The 24,595-nt window shown below is 47.4% G+C and overlaps 1 protein-coding gene across 1 annotated transcript in view; it reads right to left on the reverse strand.

The window, feature by feature from the left end:
- Nucleotides 1-24,595, reverse strand: part of DYSF (dysferlin) — a 1,004,398-nt gene that overhangs the window by 145,928 nt on the left and 833,875 nt on the right. The window contains exon 44 of the mRNA XM_078674496.1: nucleotides 9,914-9,973. Within this exon, the coding sequence (XP_078530622.1) occupies nucleotides 9,914-9,973 (60 nt within the window). The remainder of the gene's footprint in view (nucleotides 1-9,913; nucleotides 9,974-24,595) is intronic.

Genomic DNA, 24,595 nt, shown 5'->3' on the forward strand with positions numbered 1-24,595 from the left:
TCGGCTGTTCGGGGCTTTAAGGAAATCTGTCTGGCTTCAGTGCAGTAAGTAGGTTTAAAAACACGAAAATAACACAGTAAAATGCAGTTTTTCAAATACAAAATGCAATATCAGGCGCTCTCCCGGCTTTCCGCCTCAGGAGGATTGTTTGAGTGGGCAGCGCTAGTGATCAGCGCGCCCTTTAACCTTGCGGGGGCGTGGCCAGCGAGGTGGGCGTGGCTAAGTTGGTCCCTGGGAAGGCGATCGAGCGGGGACCCCGTTACAGCGTCAAGTCGGCTGTTCGGGGCTTTAAGGAAATCTGTCTGGCTTCAGTGCAGTAAGTAGGTTTAAAAACACGAAAATAACACAGTAAAATGCAGTTTTTCAAATACAAAATGCAATATCAGGCGCTCTCCCGGCTTTCCGCCTCAGGAGGATTGTTTCAGTGGGCAGCGCTAGTGATCAGCTTAAAGCGAATGTTAAATTGCCACGCATTCCCCAATATAGGATTTCTAGCGATGGTGAAAGAGCACTTTTAGCAATCATTTATGATTTGATTGAGAAAGGTGTGATTGAAGAAACGAGACGTAATGTCTGTAACAGTCCCGTTTTGCCTGTCCTAAAGCGCACTAACTCTTCTCAGCCACCTGTCTACAGGTTTGTGATCGACCTTCGAGAGGTTAATAAGATTGTTGTGCCACAGTTTCCTGTTGTTCCGGACATTACTGCTTTGCTGACTATGATTCCTGCTTCAGCTGCCTGGTTTTCGGTTATAGATCTGAAGAATGCTTTCTTCAGTATTCCAATTGTCGAGGAGAGTAGAGATATTTTTGGCTTCTCTTTAGGTGGCCGAAGCTTCCGGTTTAAGCGCGCTCCTCAAGGCTATTGCGAAAGTCCTTCCATTTATAGCCAGGCTTTGAAAACTCAGCTTGATACTCTTGTATTGCCTGCTGGTACTGCTCTTATTCAGTATGTTGACGATTTATTAGTGACTGCTGATGATGAGGAAACTTGTAAAGAAGCTACTATTTCTTTGTTACGACATTTGTCTGACTTGCTTCATAAAGTGTCACCTTCAAAGTTGCAGTACTGTCGCCAAGAGGTGACCTACTTAGGTCATCTTTTGTCGAAGGAGGGAAGAAGGTTGACCCCAGAACGAATTCAAGCGATTGCTCAAATGACTGTGCCAAGTACGCAGAGAGAGGTACGTGCTTTTCTGGGTATCACGTCATATTGTAGACAGTGGATTCCGAACTTTTCTTTGTTGGCAAAACCTCTGTTGGCATTGACTTGTAAGGATATACCGAACCCTCTTCCTTGGTCTGACGATTGTCAGAAAAGTTTTTCTGAGTTGCATGATGCGCTGTGTTCTGCTCCAGTGTTGGGTACTCCTGACTACAGTAAGCCTTTTACACTCTACATCCACGAGAGAGAGGGTTGTGCATTTTCAGTTTTGACACAACAATTCAGTGATAAGCAGCGTCCATGTGCGTATTTCTCGTCGACTTTAGATCCGGTAGCTAGAGCGTTGCCAAGTTGCTTAAGAGCTACAGCGGCAGCAGCTGTTTCTATCCGACAGTGTGCTGGATTGGTGATGGATAACACGTTGGTCGTGATGGTTCCACATGCAGTGGATACTTTATTAAATAGAACCAAGACTCAGCACCTTACTAGTGCGAGGTTGTCGGGCTATGAGTTGACACTTTTGGCTAATCATGTGCACATCAAGCGGTGTAATATATTGAATCCAGCGACATTGCTGCCGATTTCTGTGGACACAGATAGTCAGGAACAGCATGATTGTTTTTTTAGGACAGAGGAGGAAACGAAGGGGAGAATCGATTTGAAAGATAATTCTCTTTCGGATCCTGATGGTACGCTATGGGTTGATGGGTCACGCTAGAACCTTCCAAATGGCGATACGACTGCGGCATATGCCGTGACGACATTATGTACGATTGTTGAAACTGCACGAGTGAGCTATAATTCGGCGCATGCAGCAGAATTGATTGCATTAACGAGAGCGTGTATTTTATCTGAGGGAAAGAGAGTGAATGTGTATACCGATAGTCAGTATGTGTTTGGTGTGGCACACAGTTTTGGACGCTTGAGGAAAGAAAGAGGATTTCTCACATCGCATGGGACTAAGATCCAACATGGGCAGTTGGTGAATGAGCTTCTTGAGTCACTTACTTTGCCGAAGCAAGTTGCGATTGTGAAGTGTAGTGCTCACCGGAAGGTTACGGATGATGTTGGTCGTGGTAATGCATTTGCGGACGAAGTTGCGAAAGAATCAGCGAGAAATGTGATGAGTCGAATGTACGTTGCAGGCCCTGCGAGATGGATTGGTGCAGCTGGAATGTGTGAGGATACGATTGAGAGTGTGAAATCAATCCAGGCTGAAGTACTGAAAAAGAAAAGAGTGTGTGGAGAGAAACTACGGGTAGATTGGATTCGACTGGTTGTTGGGTTGAGTTATCAGAACACCAAAGATGGATGTTGCCGGATGCATATGTGCTTGCGGTGGTAACGATGGCACATGGATTGTCTCACATTAGTGCAAAAGGAATTTGTAAGTTGTTGGCTCCAGTGTGGGAGAATGGTGGATCCCCAAATGTGCGGAGAATGTGGTCAAGAATTGTATGGTGTGTTTGATGTATAATCCAGGTAAGGGAACTCCAACTCCAGCCGGTCACTTTGCGCCTCCGACGTATCGGTTCGAGGTTCTGCAATTGGATTTTATCCACATGGAAAGATGCAACAACTTGAAATACGTCCTTGTAGTTGTTTGTGCCTTTTCTAGATGGGTAGAGGCATACCCCCTAAAAGATAATACTGCCTCGTCCACAGCTAAAGTCTTGCTCTAAGAATATTTCCCTAAGTTTGGGTTGCCAAGGATGGTGTGGAGTGATAACGGAAGTGAGTTCGTGGGGAAGATCATGAAGAGAGTGTGTGAGGGTTTGGGCATAAGACAAAAATTCCATGCTGCGAATCATCCCCAATCAGCTGGATTAGTGGAATGCTACAATGGCACTCTGAAGCTAAAAATAGCCAAAATTCAGGCGAGTTCTGGTCTCCAATGGCCCGATGCTTTGCCGTTGGCACTTTTGTCAACTAGAACTACAGTGCATTCCCGAATCGGACTTAGTCCGTATGAATACTTTTTTGGTCGACCGGCAAATGTGTGGGGAGTGCCGAGACCAACAAAATTTAGTGATATTGACTATCCTGTGTTGGTGGACTATTTGTATGACCTAACGACTAAATTGCGTGTCTTGCATGAACAGGTTCACAATAACCTGCCACCAGCCTCTGTGGACCCAGGTCACACCATCACTCCTGGTGACTGGGTCCTCGTGAAAAATTTTCAATGGACCAAGAACGACCAGCCTCGCTGGACAGGCCCTCATCAAGTTTTGCTATCTACAAGAACATCAGTAAAAGTCTTTGGGAAGAAAAATTGGATCCACGGCGTACACTGTAAGAGGGTACCTTTAACTCTGCCGTACGACCAGTGGATCCTAGAAGGTATTGCAGACACCGAGACTGAAAGGTTGCCGAAGTTCACACCGTTCAGCGACGCTGAGTTGGTATGGAGAGGGACTGAGAAAGAAGATGATGATGTCTTACAAGCAGCTGTGCCTTCATCTTTGAGATTGGGCACCACCGAGCCTGAACTGTTATTTCAAAACCAGTCAGAGCCTGGCAAAAACCGTTATAATTTACGACCTCGAAATAATGGACAAATAAAGAACAAATAATTTCTTTTTGGTTTTTAGAACTGCACTCTCTCAGCCAAGAAACTGTTTTGATCTTTTTTTCTTTTTTCCAACCGCCATCCGGGTTCAGCTGTAGGGTCGCGGTGTAAAGACTTGGGATTGCAGCCGTGTAGACACAAGGTCGACGGTTCTGGTTGGTCTTACGGCGTTCCCTGGACTGACAGACACACTCCTTAGCAGAAGAAAACCAACCACCGCGAACAGCCCAGTTAGAGGATGGAGTTTTTTGAGACCGAGAGAGCTGCTGAGAAAATTAACTTTAAGATGAAACTATGTAGAGTAATGTATAACAAATATTTTTTGATTACATGTATTCTGATGTTCTTTAGCATGACGTTAACTTTGGTGGGTTGGATTGTTTTTTCTACTTAATTGACTTCTGCACCCATTTCCCAACCTACGACCTTTCCTACTACTACTTCTTTGCATTCTTTTCATATCTTACCCGAACACGAGCAGATTAGAAGGTCAGAATTTGTACATAACACATTCGTACAGTTACTGCATCAACATCAGTTGGTAGTGAACATTACTAATTGTTGGGTGTGTGGTCTTATGTCACATACTACAGATAGAGTTGTTCCCTATCTGATCTTACCGTTTAGTCAGAATGGGTCGTTATGGGCTTTTCAGACGATGTTCATTTATGCCCTGGAAGTCTATCCTCTACATTCCATGAGAGATAATTTGAGTAATCAAGCCTTGGTGAAGGGAGTTATGAATATGAGCAGAGATATCAATACGTACAGGACTATTCCCAAGGCAGAGTTATCGGCTTATGTTGGATGGAACACGACCGGATACAGTGTTAGTCTGAGTGAAAAGCAGAAACGAAAGAGGTCACCTCCGATTTGGATCGTACCCCACCGAGGTCATTTTTGTCTGCAAGGTAATGGCAAAAATCCAAAAGCTCAGCTGGGGAAGAGTGTTTGTACTCAGACGTATGTTTTTTCGTCTCAAACTTCCCTGCCGTTTTTGGCAGCTAAGGGCACGTATTTTGTTTCTCACAACAGAGCATATACATGGTTGCCCCCTGATTTTTCAGGAACGTGTTATGTTGGATACTTGTTGCCTCCTACGTATATTGCTGCTGCAGATTACCACAAGACAAGATTTGTTAGAGGTGTCTTCAGTCGGGAAGATACCGCTGGACAGGAAGTGGGAGACTTCTTTAAGGGTTTCTTACCGTTTTGGGGACCTATGGCTAACAGTAGAGGCTTACGGCAATTGACGAGAGTGGTTGAATCCACCATAAACATAACTGCCGGTGCCCTTAGTAATTTGACAGCTGAGCTTCAAGCGGATCACATTATGACGTCACAGAATCGTATGGTTTTAGACGTCGTACTCGCAGATCGAGGTGGAGTATGTAAAGTGATCCAATCGAGTTGCCGCGTTTTTATCCCAGATAATGCTCCAACGGTATACGAGGCCATCTCCAGGTTACATAAGATCTCAGAGTCTATACATGTGGACGAAGGAGATTGGTTGTTAACTGGATGGTTTTGGGGACTGTTATCCGTTTGGGGATGGAAGATTCTGATGATCATTGAGCGGCTCTAGTGGTTCTTTTCTCATGTTGTCTTTGTGTACAGTGCGGTCCTGCCATATGTGCCCTTTGTGCTCCTACGTGTGTTAGGCGACCGCTTGTCTCAATAGATGTACAGAGGAACAAGATAATGCTTCAACAGCACCTTGGTGATCTGATGAGAATTGACATCGACTCAGATATAGACTGAGTAATTGCCTATGTAAGGGCAAAAGGAGGGTCTGAGGTTCTGTGAATTCTGAACCCGTGTTTTAAATGTCATGGTTCCGTTACGATTTTGGTAAAAATGAACCGTAACTAATGAGTTCGGCAAGTACGAGTGTTTTCGCCATGTTACACGCAAGGATTCACAGTGTATTTGAAGACTCCGTTCTGAGCCATGGTTTCCATTTTGTGCAAGGCAGCCATTTTGTGGTTGCCCTCACATAGGCCGATGACTGCGGCTGAATGAGTCTTTGAGACCCGTGCCCTTTTGCTAGGGTTTGTGCTGACTTTTACATGACCCAAAGGTGAACTGACCTCGTTGCCTGAAGCCGACCCTGCTGAGCCAGTTCTTGCCCGCTAGCTGATCAAGACTAAGATCAGAGCGCAGGACATCGTAAAGTTTTACTACACACAAATATGCCTTATCCTACTCTCACCTGTTTCTGTTTCTTTCTTTATGGTCTATTTATGATATGGGTTGTGGCCTTTTTATTATGGGTTCGTTCAACCTGTCTAAAGAAGAATGTTGGGTTTGTCCGATGATTGATCATGAGCCGGACAACTGAAAAGTGGGTTTTACCGTCATGCGATACCTTTGATGTGAATACATGTGATTGGACAGTTCGTAAATGTTAGGTGTTTGTCTGGAATGTGATTTTTGGCATAAAAAGGGATTACTTGCTTTGTAAAATTGAGCAGTCTCCTGAGAACCTATACCCTGATGATTTCTAGGACTTCTGTTACTGGCTGCAGTCAATAAAATCGATCTTTGACGTCACCAAGAAGAGTCCCGTGTCTCTGTATTCTAAGACAGGTGAACCCGAAGACTTTGGGCATGCCCCTGGCGCCGCCGGGTCCTAAATAACCCGGTTCTTCACTTCTGAGGCACCGCTGCACCCCTGCTCTGACCTCACTATGGTGAAACACGGGAGCTGTTCATTTCCGGCCAGGAATGAATGAGGACAGTGCTAAGGACACCACCGGCTTGTCAGCGGCACGGTGCTATCAGAAAGCACCCTTCTTCCTCTGTTGGCTAGCCCACCTCTGATAGTGAATAGAGTGTCTTTAGGTCTGGCCTACAGCCAGCTTTTTAACTGTCTGTTGTCGAAGGCCTCTTTTGGACAGTACCAGCACTAACAGTGGGCTTTGGGTCAGCCCATCGCTTACAATTGGGGGGATTACTTGTCAATCGTAATTGCTTTCTTGTCATGTTACTCTATGGCTTTACTTCCTTACCTTCCTGTTCTTGTGTTTGTCCCTCCTTGGAGAATATCTTCTTTCACATCTTGTTTTTTTTCTTAATATAGTTTTATATAGCACGAACTTGACCAGAGGGTACGGTGTTTCAGAGCGCTTTACACGAGCACCAGTTTATATTTAATTACCTGTATCCTTCCACTGTTTACATTTAGGGAACTACTTTTTTTCCCTATCAGTACTCCATGCAAGGTCGGACTGGCCATAGCGGGCATCAGGCATTTGCCCGAGAGGCTGGAAGGGTTGGGGCCGGTTATTGAGCGGTGGGGGTTGGTTTTGAATCAGTGGGGGCGGTTTTGCTTCCGGGGCTGGTTTTGCAGTGGAGCTACAATATCAGCCCCCAGTAAGAAAAGCATCAGAGCTGGGGGCAGGTATTGTTTAGCAGCCGTGCTTCAAGTTTGCCCCCCAACCCCCGATCCCCCTGAGTGTGGGGGGAGGCCCAACAAAATTACCAAGGCTGCTTTGGGTTCTCAGTCTGCCCCCGACTCCATGGAAGTGTGCTGCTTGCCCCCTCAAATACCAGCTCCCATATGCTCTCCCCGAGGCTTTTCTCTCCTCAGTTCCCCTGCCGCCTCCTTCCTTCCACCCCTACTGCCTGGCTTCCACGTATTTTAATTTCATTTTCAAACCCATCAAGTACTCTACGGCTCTTCTGCCCCCCACAATTTAAAACATTTTTTTTTACTGTTCCCATATTGGTGTTCACCATTTTGGAATAGTAAATGAACAATAATTTAAAAAATGGCCACCATGTCATGGCTTCTATATGCGTACATAGGTGCTGATGCATAAGCATATAGAAGTCATCACCCTGCAGCAGCTCTTTATTCTGATTTTGCTCATGCTGTTCCGCCACAGCAGAAAAGCATTTTTGTTTTTGCGAATGCACAGCAGAATTAGCAAACGAATCGGCTAAGCCGAAAGGTGATGTGATGTGTTGCCTTGAAAAGCAGGACCTATTGGCTTTGCCAATGCTTGGATTTCCCTTGTTCTCAGCCTTTTTCCTTGTATTCCTGCTTTTTTTCCCTGTGCTCTCTCACCTGCTATTCTGATGCTCTCGCAGGTCGCTCTAGCCCTTCCCACCATCACCTGGAACTCTCCCCCCTCCCCTCCTACTTGATGGCAGCTAAATTGTGGATGCGCAGTCAGCGTGTCAATGATGCACCAAAGGCAAGCCTGTCCGCGCCTCGCCCATGCCCAGCACTAGGACCTCCGGTCCTCCAACCACCCACCGCACTCTCAGACACTACTCCCAGCGTTCATCCCAGCCCAGCCACGGCCGGCAGTGGGAGGAAATGCAGGGCGGTGACGTGGGGAGGGGGAGGGGCAGAGTGGGGGTAGCAATGTATGGAATACGGAGTTTTACAGGTAAGTAAACATTTAAATAAATAAAACGAATTTCGTTGAGTGCAATGCATCCCCAAAATGCGATGCAGTGCGCACAACGAAATTAGTTTCATTTGTTTAAATGTTTACTTACCTGTAAAACTCCGTAATCCACACATTACTACCCCCACCCTGCCCCTCCCCCTCCCCACGTCACCGCCCTGCATTTCCTCCCACTGCCTGCCGCGGCTGTCCCAGCCCTGCAGCGGGGTCTGCACGGCCAATCCAGTAGATGTATTTTCTCCTCCTCATTCCACTTCTACTGCGTGCCCCCTCCCGCCCTGCCGCTACCTCCCACTCACCACCAGACACATAGGACCACACACCCCACAGCCCTCAGCAGATGCTGTATCTCGGGTGAGCACGTTCTTGACCTTCCTAACCAACTGTCTACCAACATGGACACTCCACCATCTCCCAAAGAAACTTCCAATACTCTAGGTATGTTAAGTAACAATTGGTAACCAGTTCCTAATAGGGCGCTCAGCTAAGTAAAGGGAAAGTAAACAAGATAAAAATTCTACATGGTGCCCCTAAGGGCGAAAGGTGTGGTTACCAAACACACCAAGTCCAGTCCACATAAGTGGATCCTTAAAAGCATGAAAAATTCTCCCTGAGCACTCAAACCAAATATAATCCAGGAGCTCCTCAAGCGTAGAACGCCGGCTACCGAAGATTGGGATACGTTTTTGAGGAGCTCCTGGATTAACCCTGGGTACCTGTACTCGGGTGCGTAGCTAACGGGGGACGAGGAGCTGGAGAGAACAGAGTTCGTGAATTTTGGATAACAGGGGGGAGGATACATACTGAAAGGATTTATAAACAGAAGATATTTTGATTGTGATTACACGGCGATGGACTACAACTATATGGAAAGAGATATATATTGAAAAGATTTACTAACAGAAGATATGAAGATTGTGATTACACGACGATGGACTACAACTATATGATTTTAGGACTAACTGTTTTTTTGTGAAGAAGCTGAGGAAGACTTATGTGTTGAGACGGCATAAGAAAGCCAGGACGAAGTCATTGTGCCTCATATGGCATGACGAAACACGTGTTGGCTGCCGCTTTGGAGTGAACATTGGATGAAATAAAATTATCTGGAATATAAGGAATAGACAATTGGATCAATACTTGGATTGTCTCTAACTTCCTGCGATTGGACAATTCTTTGGAATAATTATAGACTTTGAGGACAATTGGTTTATATATTTGGTTTGAGTGCTCAGGGAGAATTTTTCATACTCTAGGTATGTTGTTCAATTGTTCGTTCACAGAGTCAATAACTATCAACCAGGAATACATGGATATTATCGCACTCTAAAGGCCAAATTCCTGTGTCGTACATGTGTCAATTCACACAGCCTTGAATTACATGTAGGCTACTCTCCCATGGGGCAATTTTGTGATCCTTTAATGGGCATTTTGCAGAAAACAAACCTTTATGTTTACATATCATATGTGAATTGCCATTTGGTAGTATGTTTTATAAATATTAGTTAAGATAATAAATTAAGAGATGCACAGCATAGTTCACTGGTGACAAATTGTGTAGCACAGCTTTCTTTAACTGCTTGTTAACTGTTTCTGACTGCATTCATTCTGTGGAGGTAAGGTGGTATAATCATAAAACGACACTTTAATGAGTCAGCCATGCATTAAACTTCTTGTACATAACACTTGTAGGCCTTCACTTCTTTCCCTCAGTATTAAAAAACAATGTGTATATACAGAATTGAAGCATACATACATGGAGACTGGAGCTAGAAGATGACATGTTAATTATGGCTGAGCTGGTGCTGTCTGCAAGCTACAAAATGAAATGACTGGTTAGCAATGGGGTTAGAGTAACCACAACTCCACCAACAGCAGCAGAAGCATTACATGGATGGAATCCACAGCAATGACGTATAAACACAACTTTGGAAGCAAACATAACATTTGTATGAACACATATTACACTTAAACACACCCTGCCTTCCTGTAGTGTGAAGCCTAACTCATAAGGTCTCCACCTGGTCCCTGTGGACGAGACTTGGAGGGGGGGGAGGTGGTAGATGCCAAGGGATCTATGTGAACAAACCACACTCAACAAACAAAAAGAACAAAGGCTGTAGTGCCAAAACACAACATAAGCAATATATACATAAATACGAATAGTAATTTATCTGCTGTGCACCCTGCATTAAAGCAGCTAAAAACACTGACTCTTTACGCGATAAGAGCAGCGACACCACCAAGTCTAAAAGAAGAGGGTACAGGGAGCATTAACACTGGACATAAATTATAATTTTAAAGGGTAAAACTAATCATACCAGGAACGAACCCAGCAGAATAGAAGAAATGTTTCAGTAAAAAGTACAGACCAGAATGAGAAACTAGGAAAGCTTCTTGGTGTCTCGAACAAGGGAGTCACTTAGGGCCACCAGGATTTCCAATTGTGACCCCTAGATTTTCGGTCTCGCCTAGGGAGCACTTGCGTTGCCTCTTCGAGACATGCTGTGCTCAAGATATGGGCTTGAAGCTCCGCTCATTGTCTGCCCATGTTTTCAATTGGCACTTGTGATTGTCCTTTATAAATGCTTCATTGTGGTTGGTTACTTTGCTTTATAGTCCCTCCTTTTCTACTCTTTTAACCTCTCACAATGACTTCCTCTTTTACATGTGTTGTTACTCGGTATGTTTCTTTACACTTTGTGAGCACTCTTTTATTAATGACTTCTTCGTCGTGGCTGTCTTGCAGGCACAACAGCTAGGCACTGCCCGAGCCGCACTTCCCAGACATGTTGTTTTTGTAATTGTTTCTTGTAACTTTAGTAATGTTTTTCAAAGGTTTCTGTTGGATTAGCTTGCAGGGTAACGTTTTATTTATTTATTTTTCCACCGCGGCACGCACAATTTTTATTTTTCTATTTATTGACTTTTCTGGCAATGGCGGCAAAACAAGCTTTAGCTTTAAACATCTACGGCTAAAGCGCGGCGTGCCGCCATCGCTACGAAAGCCAAAAAATAAAAAACCAAAAGCGGGCGGATGCGGCATTTTGTTTCCATTTATTTACTTTTATGGCAATCACGGCACGCTGAGCTTTACTTTTTAACATATTATGCTAAAGCACGGAGTGCCGCATTTGCTACAAAAGTAAATGAATAGAAAAAAAAGAATTATGGCCGCACAACTTTTCTTTTCTATTTATGGACTTTTGTGGCAATGGAGGCATGACACGCTTTAGCTTTAAATATCTAAAGCTAAAGCGCAGCGTGCGCCATTGTCACAAATGTCAATAATTAGAAAAACTAAGAAGGGCAGATACGGCACTTTTTTTCCCCATTTATTTACTTTTATAGTAATGGCGACAAGCCACGCTTTACTTTAAAACATATTAAGCTAAAGCGTGGTGTGCTGCGATTGCTACAGTAGTATATAACTAGAAAAAAAATAAGTTCCTGCATAACTTTTCTTTATTCATTGACTTTTGTAGCAATAGCGGCACGCCGCGCTTTAGCTTCAAACATCAGAAGCTAAAGCACAGCGTGCTGCCATTGCTACAAAAGTCCATAAGGATGCTGCATTTCTGTTCCATTTACACTTAACGAATGCGCGACCAATTGCATTGTAAATGCTTGTTTAAGATGCCCCAACTTTGCTTCTGTGGCATCAGTCATTCTGCTTCAAGATGAGCCTCATACTGTGTCTCTGGACCCAGTTCATGCAGCAACTGTAGAGCTTTCGTGCAGCATTCCCATAGCCTCTAAATCTTGGAACGGGTTGTTCAGCAGCAGCGAGAAGGGATCACGCTCACTCGTTGACTCACTCATGAGCATGCACTGCGCTTTCTCACCTCATAAGGAAGCATATTTCAAATAATTTATCTACACATTTGGGAAAATAGAGATTGACCATGCTTTGCGCTGAAGAAATAGCCAACGTCAAAAAGAAAGAAAAAGATGACTGTTGGAAACCGGCTATTTCTGGTAGGCTAAGGCTGATGCCAAAGCCAGGCAGAAACCACCATTCCAGTCAGGGCAAGGAAGTCACACGCCAAGATAACCCCTGCTCGCCCTCTAGGTAGCATGGCGCGGGCAGTCTAGGCTAAACTCGGAGGCGATGTGTAAAGCATTTGCGTCAGCGCACAACAGCAACAACATACTAGGTACACCACAAAAGAGACTCCACACAAGGTTATATTAAAATAACTTTTGTATTGTCAAAACATATCAGATAGAAATTACACATGTACATTGTGCCAACTGGCACGGCAATATTCACAAGGGATTATTTACAAGACAGGGCCACATGGGCCACTGTCTGAATCAACACTTTGCAGATATAGAAATACTTGTCAGAAATTAGAATAAAAGTATATAAACTTCACTGTAACACAAAGCAACAGTTATAGATCACACCCAGTAACTACTGGGAACAGGTAAGTACCACCTACGCAACCCTAAACCCTTAGGAGACTGTCACGCAGGGGACCAGGACCTCACTAGGACCACCTGTACTAAAAAGAACAACCACCTAAGTATCACACAGCATTTAGGGGTCTAAGAAAGAACACATTACCCATGATGTATGAAACACATTCAGAGGAGTAGTAAAGAAAAACGCATAATGCATAAACCTACACATTCAGCGGGGTTAAGAATAAGGCACATGATGCAATAAAATACATTCAGGGGTGCAGCGCAAGAAGACACATGATGACTAAACATTCAGAGGTGCAGCGCAGGAAAAGAAAGACACATAATGCATAAAAACAGTCAGAGGTGCCAGAGCAATACAATAGCGCAAGAATCACATGATGTCTAAAAACATTCAGAGGTGCAGGAATAACACATGATGCAAGAGAACACATTCAGATGTGCAATAACCATATCATTGCGCAAAGACTCACATAAGCCACCACCTGTGGCAGTCCCTAGGCCAACTGGCCTTGTTGGGGCTCAGACGCCCTGAGTCTCAGTGTCAGGGTGCGCTGCCATGCAGCGCCAGTCTCAAAGTACAAAAAGCCTAAACGTGGCAGGTGCCCACAAAGTGCTGGGCACCTGGAGAACAACAAACTTGTGCTAGGGCCCTCACTGGCCCTTAGGCGCCAACTGCGCCACTGCTGGAGCCACACAGGCTCTGGGCATATCACACATGCCCCAGACGTTGGAGCCACACTGGCTCTAAAGCAACATGCCCCCTGGAGCCTCCCTGGACACGAGCTTCTCCCAGGCAGGAGGGGACGGGCACCGACAATATGCCCTGACGCCCCTACTTATCTAACATGGCCCCCAAGAGCCTCAACAGGCTCTGAACACGACTTAGGGCAGTTGGAGTCCCTCACGGGGGACTCGAGTCAAGAAAACGCTCTCCTGAGCCTCAACAGGCTCACCAAACAACATGCGGGCACGAGCCTCTCACAGGGCTCCAAGTAATATGCCCCGCGATCGTCGGGGCGGCCCTCTGCCAAGCGGGGCCGCCCAAAGCATCCTCGCTCCGTTGGAGTCCCTCACGGGGGACTCTGGCACAAATACTGCCCCCGGGTTGTGGGAGCCTCTACAGGCTCTGCGCGACGTTGGGGCGGCCCACTGCCATCGGGGGCCGCCCTGCATACACCAGTGTCTTAGGGCCGGTCAAACGCCCGCACCCCACTCACCGGTCTCCTGAGGCGGCAGCTGCACGCGGGGGCTCTCTGCTCCTGCCGCCGGAGCCCCGCCTGCTCCTCCAGACGGCAGCTCCTCCCACCGGCCTCGATGTGGCGGCTTCTACTGGCGGCGGGGGAATCTCCGGTCTCCCTCTCCACACGGGAGACCGGCAACAACAACCCAGAGCTTCTCCCCAGGCAGGGGGAAGCGGGAACAGCCCTCTCCCGGCCACCATGCGTCCTTCCTCTTCTTCGGCTCCCCACCACGTCACGCAGCTTCCAGGAGTCAGCCAACCACAGCGCGGCTCCTGGACCAGGCTCCCGTCCAAGGACCAATCAGAGCACGGCTCTCCTCGGGTCCCGGCCAATCCGGTCGCGGCCCCTTCGTGGTTGTTTTCTCTGCGTAAGATCGAGGTGGGCACTCATAAATAATTAAATAAATACGGGCAAGAAGCCTCAGCGCGTCCAGCGCTATAAGTGAGCATAAAAGCGCTCCTAAGCGCTAGGAAGTCCAGAGAAAGCGCTCTCAACAGGAAAAGGAAGCCTCTCCATGCTGCCACGGTCCCAGAGCCTCCCAGGGGTAAAGCCAAGTCCCCTCCTCAGCCCAGGCAGGGCAGAGGGGTCCCCCAGGAGTCCAGGCATCCAGGAGCTGGGCAGCACCCACCCCTGGTCGATTCAAGTCCAGAGAACAAGAACATTTTGGAAGGGGCAGAGCCCCTTCTTATCCACAGAAAAAGCTTTGAAGTCTTTAGAAGTCTTTGTGTAGGCGAGCCCTAAGCTCTGGGAGTATCTGGTTTCCCTCGCCTGTCAGCCTCAGGTCAGAGGTGACAGGGGGCCATCGGGAGGGAGAGTCATCCAGGGTGGGCCGACAGACACAGCCTGGCACCACCAGAGCTCTTTCCACTCCCCCCTAACAGCAGATGGGGGGCCTTTCATCTACGGCTTGACTCAGACCCCCTCCTCCAGACAGTCCATCTACCAACAGGCCCAGGCATGCCTGGGCCAGGCCCATCAGCCAATCATGTGCTAGCAGACTCACTACACAATTATGCCAACTTCTAAAAGTGGCGCTTCTAGACTACACACAGCCATGCCGCATACACCATTCTGCAGCATTCATTCTCACGAGTTCATACATATCAAACTCGCCCCTGCACTCCCCATGCATCAGGAATCTACCATGGGCATACATATTCCCCATTCATTCCTATGGGAGGGCAGGTCACTCACCATCCATACACAGAAAGCACACGCACTTTACACTGTACCACAGTGAAAAAGTGCGCAGAGGCCTACAATCACCAATCCAGGTTCCAAAAACAGGCTAGGAAAAAGCAAAAAGTCACGGGGTAAACCTGCCCAAAGGACCGGGTCCAACACATCCCCCTTCCAGCCAAAACGCAGGGTAGACCAATCACTACACTGATGGTCTTCAATGCTTTGGGCGACAAAACCACGGAGACGGGCCTGCAGGGCAGGGCCACCTTACAGTTTTTCGCCACTCTGAACCCACAGGGATTTTCCTCAACAAAAGCTCTCTGACACAACTAGGATACCCCACTGGTACACACTAGTCATCCACAGCCAGGACCAGGCCCTAGGCCATCCAAAGATCACAGGTCCTAACCAATCCACAGAGTGGGGGCAGCAGCCCCTGGCACACAATAGCCAATCTCCACTCTCTCCCTCAGGGTAGCTACACTACCACTGATCCTACAACCTAGGGACCACACCCTCAGGCTGACTAGAGGTCACGGGCAAGCATGCCCCACCCTACCTCTACTCCATCAATGTTAGAACTGGGGGTCTCCAGTTGGCAGAGGTAAGTACCTTAGACCAAGTAGGGACCCTTGCTTCCAGTCAGGGTGAAGGAATAGCCCTCACAGCGAAGCACTCACCAGAACACAACTCTCCTACCAGATCAGGACCTCACTCCGTCACTGGTCTATCACCTGGAAACGATTCCACTTCTGAGGTACAAAGCACACAGCACAGTCCCTCTTCAAGCAGGTGGGGGGACACAGCACACAGCAAAGCCCCCTTTCCTCTACCTTAGTGGAAACAACAAACTACAGGTGGGCCCCAGAACACACAGCAAGGGCCGCCTCCTCAGTCTCTTCAGCTGATCCACCTTAGTAGAGACTCCTCTTGACCTAGAAGTTTCCTAATCTCCCAACCTAGGATTTACACCCTTAAGTTGCACCGGGGTCAGAAGTACACCGTCCTTCTGCACCTCCTTCCAGTTCCACTATCACAGGCACAGTATGTCTCAGGCTAGACAGAGCACACGCCAGCGGCGTAGCAGCGACACACTCCCCTCAAGTACTCCCTATCACAGGGTGATTCTCAGTATGTTCCCGGCTAGACAGAGCACACACCAGCGGCGTATCAGCAACACACTTTCCTCCCACCGGGGTCAGAAGCAAGGACACCGTCCCTCTGCACCCCCCTCCAGAGTTCTGCACCCTCCCACCTGGGAGCGGTACCCCTGGAAGCCAACAACCGGTCAGGACACTAACTCCAGATGCCCTTCCCTCCAGGTCAGGCTGAACCTGAACCTGGCCTCCCCCCTCCTCGGGGAACGACCTCCAGAGGCCCCACAAATGGTCAAGCACTCTAGACGGACAAATGCCCAGCGAACCAGGACTTCTGCACCCTCCACTTAGGAGCGGTACTACCAACACCAGGACCGCCGGAGTTCTGATTACAGACACTCCCCGTCCTCTAGACACAGGAAGATCCTCTTCAAATGACTTGTAAGTACAGCCTAGGCCCCTGACCTGGCGCTCCCTTAGGGAACCCTCCAGGCCCTGAGACAGGGTTTCGGGCCAACGTGGGACACACCGTCCCACCCTCACTCCGCCTCCACTGAGACAGGACGTGAGCCCCTACACCCCTACCATCCTAATGGGACTTAGCCGGGCTACACATGAACCTCTTCACCTACACAGGATCATCAGATACACAAGCCAATACTGTTAGAATCACTCCCTAATGTCTCTGTAAGACATCCAGCGCACCGCCAGACATCCACCTTCTTGTCCAATGCCTCTGCAGGACGTCCTGCACACCACCAGAGGTACACCTCACGTGCAAGCTCCTTACAAAAAAACTCACACGAACTCCTCCAGTTCAAGAGACCACTCAACCACACACTCCCCCTTCAGACTGGTGAGACAGTTCCTCACTGCCTCTGACTCTCAACCTGTCACCCTCTTACTGAGCACCAGGCACCATACTCTGGGAACTGGGAATGGGACTTCACGCACTGGACACATTTAAGCTGCCACCACTGGATCCTACCATACTGGGGAATCCAGACACACACACACTACACTCAGGGATTAACCACCCTCCTGAGCAAGCAATTTCTCCTCCACCCTCCCTCTCTTCCATCTACCCACACAGGGACAGGAATAGGGATTGGACACTGGACCCAGCAAGGGATTCCTAACCTATGGGAACCTCCCCTATCTACTGGCGTCCCGCCCTGTCATTTTCTCTCATCTGCCACTAAACATAAAGCGCAGGAACACCATCTGAAAATGACACTCTTGAGGAAAAACAAAATCAGAAACAATAATCCCAAATATGTGACTATCTGAAAAACGCAGAGTTTTTGTAATGTAGCCAGTTGTCGCTATGGCACTGGGCAAATGCAAGTCCAGATCCGCACCGCTGACCCACCAATGTTGGAAACCGGCTATTTCTGGTAGGCTAAGGCTGATGCCAAAGCCAGGCAGAAACCACCATTCCAGTCAGGGCAAGGAAGTCACACGCCAAGATAACCCCTGCTCGCCCTCTAGGTAGCACGGCGCGGGCAGTCTAGGCTAAACTCGGAGGCGATGTGTAAAGCATTTGCGTCAGCGCACAACAGCAACAACATACTAGGTACACCACAAAAGAGACTCCACACAAGGTTATATTAAAATAACTTTTGTATTGTCAAAACATATCAGATAGAAATTACACATGTACATTGTGCCAACTGGCACGGCAATATTCACAAGGGATTATTTACAAGACAGGGCCACATGGGCCACTGTCTGAATCAACACTTTGCAGATATAGAAATACTTGTCAGAAATTAGAATAAAAGTATATAAACTTCACTGTAACACAAAGCAACAGTTATAGATCACACCCAGTAACTACTGGGAACAGGTAAGTACCACCTACGCAACCCTAAACCCTTAGGAGACTGTCACGCAGGGGACCAGGACCTCACTAGGACCACCTGTACTAAAAAGAACAACCACCTAAGTATCACACAGCATTTAGGGGTCTAAGAAAGAACACATTACCCATGATGTATGAAACACATTCAGAGGAGTAGTAAAGAAAAACGCATAATGCATAAACCTACACATTCAGCGGGGTTAAGAATAAGGCACATGATGCAATAAAATACATTCAGGGGTGCAGCGCAAGAAGACACATGATGACTAAACATTCAGAGGTGCAGCGCAGGAAAAGAAAGACACATAATGCATAAAAACAGTCAGAGGTGCCAGAGCAATACAATAGCGCAAGAATCACATGATGTCTAAAAACATTCAGAGGTGCAGGAATAACACATGATGCAAGAGAACACATTCAGAGGTGCAATAACCATATCATTGCGCAAAGACTCACATAAGCCACCACCTGTGGCAGTCCCTAGGCCAACTGGCCTTGTTGGGGCTCAGACGCCCTGAGTCTCAGTGTCAGGGTGCGCTGCCATGCAGCGCCAGTCTCAAAGTACAAAAAGCCTAAACGTGGCAGGTGCCCACAAAGTGCTGGGCACCTGGAGAACAACAAACTTGTGCTAGGGCCCTCACTGGCCCTTAGGCGCCAACTGCGCCACTGCTGGAGCCACACAGGCTCTGGGCATATCACACATGCCCCAGACGTTGGAGCCACACTGGCTCTAAAGCAACATGCCCCCTGGAGCCTCCCTGGACACGAGCTTCTCCCAGGCAGGAGGGGACGGGCACCGACAATATGCCCCGACGCCCCTACTTATCTAACATGGCCCCCAAGAGCCTCAACAGGCTCTGAACACGACTTAGGGCAGTTGGAGTCCCTCACGGGGGACTCGAGTCAAGAAAACGCTCTCCTGAGCCTCAACAGGCTCACCAAACAACATGCGGGCACGAGCCTCTCACAGGGCTCCAAGTAATATGCCCCGCGATCGTCGGGGCGGCCCTCTGCCAAGCGGGGCCGCCCAAAGCATCCTCGCTCCGTTGGAGTCCCTCACGGGGGACTCTGGCACAAATACTGCCCCCGGGTTGTGGGAGCCTCTACAGGCTCTGCGCGACGTTGGGGCGGCCCACTGCCATCGGGGGCCGCCCTGCATACACCAGTGTCTTAGGGCCGGTCAAACGCCCGCACCCCACTCACCGGTCTCCTGAGGCGGCGGCTGCACGCGGGGGCTCTCTGCTCCTGCCGCCGGAGCCCCGCCTGCTCCTCCAGACGGCAGCTCCTCCCGCCGGCCTCGATGTGGCGGCTTCTACTGGCGGCGGGGGAATCTCCGGTCTCCCTCTCCACACGGGAGACCGGCAACAACAACCCAGAGCTTCTCCCCAGGCAGGGGGAAGCGGGAACAGCCCTCTCCCGGCCACCATGCGTCCTTCCTCTTCTTCGGCTCCCCACCACGTCACGCAGCTTCCAGGAGTCAGCCAACCACAGCGCGGCTCCTGGACCAGGCTCCCGTCCAAGGACCAATCAGAGCACGGCTCTCCTCGGGTCCCGGCCAATCCGGTCGCGGCCCCTTCGTGGTTGTTTTCTCTGCGTAAGATCGAGGTGGGCACTCATAAATAATTAAATAAATACGGGCAAGAAGCCTCAGCGCGTCCAGCGCTATAAGTGAGCATAAAAGCGCTCCTAAGCGCTAGGAAGTCCAGAGAAAGCGCTCTCAACAGGAAAAGGAAGCCTCTCCATGCTGCCACGGTCCCAGAGCCTCCCAGGGGTAAAGCCAAGTCCCCTCCTCAGCCCAGGCAGGGCAGAGGGGTCCCCCAGGAGTCCAGGCATCCAGGAGCTGGGCAGCACCCACCCCTGGTCGATTCAAGTCCAGAGAACAAGAACATTTTGGAAGGGGCAGAGCCCCTTCTTATCCACAGAAAAAGCTTTGAAGTCTTTAGAAGTCTTTGTGTAGGCGAGCCCTAAGCTCTGGGAGTATCTGGTTTCCCTCGCCTGTCAGCCTCAGGTCAGAGGTGACAGGGGGCCATCGGGAGGGAGAGTCATCCAGGGTGGGCCGACAGACACAGCCTGGCACCACCAGAGCTCTTTCCACTCCCCCCTAACAGCAGATGGGGGGCCTTTCATCTACGGCTTGACTCAGACCCCCTCCTCCAGACAGTCCATCTACCAACAGGCCCAGGCATGCCTGGGCCAGGCCCATCAGCCAATCATGTGCTAGCAGACTCACTACACAATTATGCCAACTTCTAAAAGTGGCGCTTCTAGACTACACACAGCCATGCCGCATACACCATTCTGCAGCATTCATTCTCACGAGTTCATACATATCAAACTCGCCCCTGCACTCCCCATGCATCAGGAATCTACCATGGGCATACATATTCCCCATTCATTCCTATGGGAGGGCAGGTCACTCACCATCCATACACAGAAAGCACACGCACTTTACACTGTACCACAGTGAAAAAGTGCGCAGAGGCCTACAATCACCAATCCAGGTTCCAAAAACAGGCTAGGAAAAAGCAAAAAGTCACGGGGTAAACCTGCCCAAAGGACCGGGTCCAACAATGACCATACATGAGAAATTATAGGGACTGACACCTACTTTCTAACAAAGACGCTGCGGAGCCGAGGAATGTGGCGGGTTGAGAACCAAGAGTGTTGTGACCTGTCCGGGCGCAGTGTCCTGCATTGGAAAATGGTCTCAACTCTCAATCCCTGAGTTTTACAGAGGAGCAGTCTGTGCAGGTGGGTACGGGTTGAGGAACATCTCTGGAAAGCGGGAAAAAGGGGGCAACACGGAGATAGCATGGCCGGCTATATGAAGCCGCCATCAAGGAACCAATGTGGCCTTGACTCAAACCTTAGGTAATAGTATGGGAGAGTATGGTCTGATATGAATGTAGAAAACAGATTGGCCAGTTCAAACCAACACCTCTGAGGCCTGATTCACACGCTTCCAAATAAGCGTTCTGGAATCTACTCCTGATGAAGTCCATTAAAACTTGGATTAGGTGGCATTTATTGCAGTTGCCATGTTACAATAAACATTAACACATTATAGATTCAATAAGACTACAATACCCATAAATCCCAACAGTTCGTCAACCAATCACAGTTCCGATACACGTAAACATCTAGAAATGTAAATGTACATGTATTTATATAGTGCAAATCACCAACATGGTATCTAAGCGCTTGCTTAGGGAACCCATCCTGGTATTCCCCTCTGAGATACCCCGGCAGGGTATCCACAAGGTGAAAGCCAGGCATCCCGCCGCGAGGGGCCGTAGTGGAGATTGAGCAAGCTATTGCCCAGAGTCACAGAGTGTGACCCTGTGAGTCGAGTAGGCACCGGAGCGAGAATTGTCGAGTCCGTGGAATTTTTGAGCCCGAGACTCGCCGAGGCGGGGAATCGAACCCTGGTCCACGGCCGATCTCAGCTTCCGGGTCTGCCGCCTCTAACCACTGAGCCACGCTTCTCCACTTCTCCACTTCTCCATCTAGAACCGCCTCTTCTTTTTGGTATTCATGGCTTACTCTCAGGATATGTAACTTGTCAGTTCAAAGCACCACATAAGTAACTAGTTCTGCATATCGTTATTTTCCCAACTCTCTTTCATTATACCAATATGGAACATAGAAAAGTTCAATTCTCATTCTTCAACCTTAAACATATTCAGTCCTGTCCTAGTTAAGAGTAATGTTGTGAATGTTTTCAGAATGAGAAAAAGACTTGCAAAATCTTGGTGAAGACACAAACATGCGCGTCTCTTGGTACTTACCAAATTCTACTAGTGAAGAGAGCCAGGAATGCCCAGGAACTCACCTGTGGCAGCTGGGTTGCTCACACTGACTATCACCATACTGGCAGAGTATCTATGTGGGTAAATCCCACTGGTGAGGGTAGAACCGTATCTAGCTACATAAAACTGTTTGTGAATTAGGCACTAACCCCCAGATGCATCAACAACCCATTTTGCGATTCCTTAATATCGAAAAATACCGATTCGCTATTAAGGAATAGCAAAATGTAATGCATCAAGAAATCACAAAAAAATAGCGATTTCTTAGAATTCCTTATTTGCGAGTCGCAATTAAGGAATACCTCCCCGTTCATTCCTTTGGGCTAGAGGCCCATAGGAATGAATGGGAAGACAATCTCAATTTGTGAATCGCAATTAGCGAATCGCAAATTGAGATTGCGATTTCAAGGGTGCAGAGGTGTCCAAAGGACACCCTGTTGCACCCCTGAAATTGATCTGTGCACATATGTTGCGCACACACATGTCCTAAGCGCAACATGAAACTTTGAAAAATAAAGTTTTTGCAAATTACCATGAAGTTGTACTTCATGGTAATTTGCGTGCCCTATTAGCGAATTCGCTATTTTTAAAATTTTCATGCATTGCATTTAAGGAATCTCAATTTGAGATTCCTTAAATGTAAATAATCGCAATTTAGCGATTTCTCAATTTGCGATTTTTGCATTTGGGATGATGCATCCCAAAAGCAAAATACCGGTCGCAAAGGGGCAGATTCTGAGAATCTGCCCCTTTGCGAGCAGATTTTTGTTTGATGCATCTAGCTGTAAGTACCCTTTAATATATGCATTACATGTATGTTTTATGTATGTTTATTGTGAATAATATATACCACACACTACAGATGTGTTTGTCTGTAAGCAGCAAGCATGGTGACATAAAGGTAAGCATCGTGAGTAGCGGAGGAGGAGTGAAACCGGCTGACACCACATGGTTGGGTGTTTTGGGTACATGACCTGGCGGGAGGGCGGTGAGGACCCCACCTTTCGGGCCTCACATGGTTGTGTGGAATGATGAGGGAGAGGGAACACAAGTGTTCTGGGTGGTTCTGCAGACGGGTAGATGTGGGGAGAGCCAACCGGTGAGTGTTATAGTGTTATATATTCTTGAACTTTGGTTGATGTGGCAAACCCATTACAGTAGGAAGCAATGTATCTAATATTTACCCCTAATGGTGTTTATGAAATGTTGCACTGCTCTTCAGCCACTTCCAAGAGCTTTGGAGAGATAACTGAACCAGGTCAAAGGAAAGAAGGAGGACAGTCTAATGGTTTGTGACACCATCACCTGCATGTCACCATCATCATGACATGGAGCTGTGACAACCCAACGCTGCTCAGATAAGCCTCCTCTGCCTGATTGCTGTAACAGGCTGAATCCTGGCTTAGAGCTCCCACTTAACCGACACTTTTGTGCGGATGTACGTTGTTACAACGCAAGCCTTTACAACGCATTGCTTTTGGGGGTGCTGGATAGTGAATAGTTTAATTTACTATTCCAACTCCAGTCCCCGTGGACAGTAGGGAAGGTGTTGGATAGTAAATTAAAACTATTCCCTATCCTAGAGCGCCCCCCAGTGCAATGCGTTGTAATGGTTTTCGTTGTAAAACCTGCATTGCAAAAGCACTGCGTGGTAAAAGTTGCGTGGTAAAGGATGTTTCCCCTTTTGTGCCCATAGTTACAGGCTCAAACCTGTCTGTAATAATCTGGGATCCAAGAACTATAGGGAGGCGTTACGTATTCTGAAAACGGATCACTTCCTCCCTCAGTATGGTTTGCGGGGTAGCCAAGTACCCGGGTTGCGCTTGGCTAACAAGAACTAAGCTGCTGAGGGATAACAAAAGATAGCCTTACTCCTTATGCCCTGTTGTTTTTTACTCCCTATGCACCAGATGTCTTTTTTACTGTTTTTACTCTATATATTTTTATTGCGATTTTTAGATATGTATATATAACGGTTGTATGGAATAATGATATTCTCTTTTTTAAATGATGAATTTAGATTGTACATGCTTTTATGATAAATTTTTTATCGAATAAAGTACATAGAAACACCATAGTTACACGAATACAGATTGGAGGTTGCAAATTTCCTGATTCTGATTAATAGAATTAGAATGAGCAAACACTTATTTCTGCACAACCGAGAAACTACATTGGACTTCTGCCTTGTGAATGGGCGCAACGCCCAGCACCTCACCCTGCAATTATATCAGTCACTACATTGACTACCACAATTTCAACAAAATAGGTATTTAATGAAATGTAACACTACTCTGACCAAAATACCTTCATCCAACTTCGACCCTAACATTTAACGTAACACTAACTTGTATACCACATTTAATTAAAAGTAATTAAATTAAATATGTATGTTTAACCTAACCCAATGCTAGCCATAGCCCTATAATATGCTGTACTAAATTAAATGAGGTATTACATTTATATATGTTTAATTAAATCATATAAGTAATTTAACCTACCCCTAATGCTAAGACGTACTATCCGTCAATTTTCCTACATTATTCTAATTCATAGTCACAACCTAATCCTAGTGTTGGTGCTAACCAAATCAAAAGACACAAACGGAGTACATTAATACTAACTCAAATAAGGGATCTTTGACATCACCCTAAGCAACTCATTCATTTGGCAGTCGTTCTAGAGACTGCTAAATTAGTCCTAGGAACAGTAGGAGTAAGAAAGGGGTGCGCTCCCCTATTTGATCAGGCGTGAAGTGGTATGTCCTTATCCATAGGTAGAAAAAGATTTGTATAGAAGAAAGATAAAAAAGTG

The sequence above is a fragment of the Lissotriton helveticus genome, chromosome 2_1, assembly GCF_964261635.1.
Source record: "Lissotriton helveticus chromosome 2_1, aLisHel1.1, whole genome shotgun sequence".
In the NCBI taxonomy this organism is placed as follows: domain Eukaryota; kingdom Metazoa; phylum Chordata; class Amphibia; order Caudata; family Salamandridae; genus Lissotriton; species Lissotriton helveticus.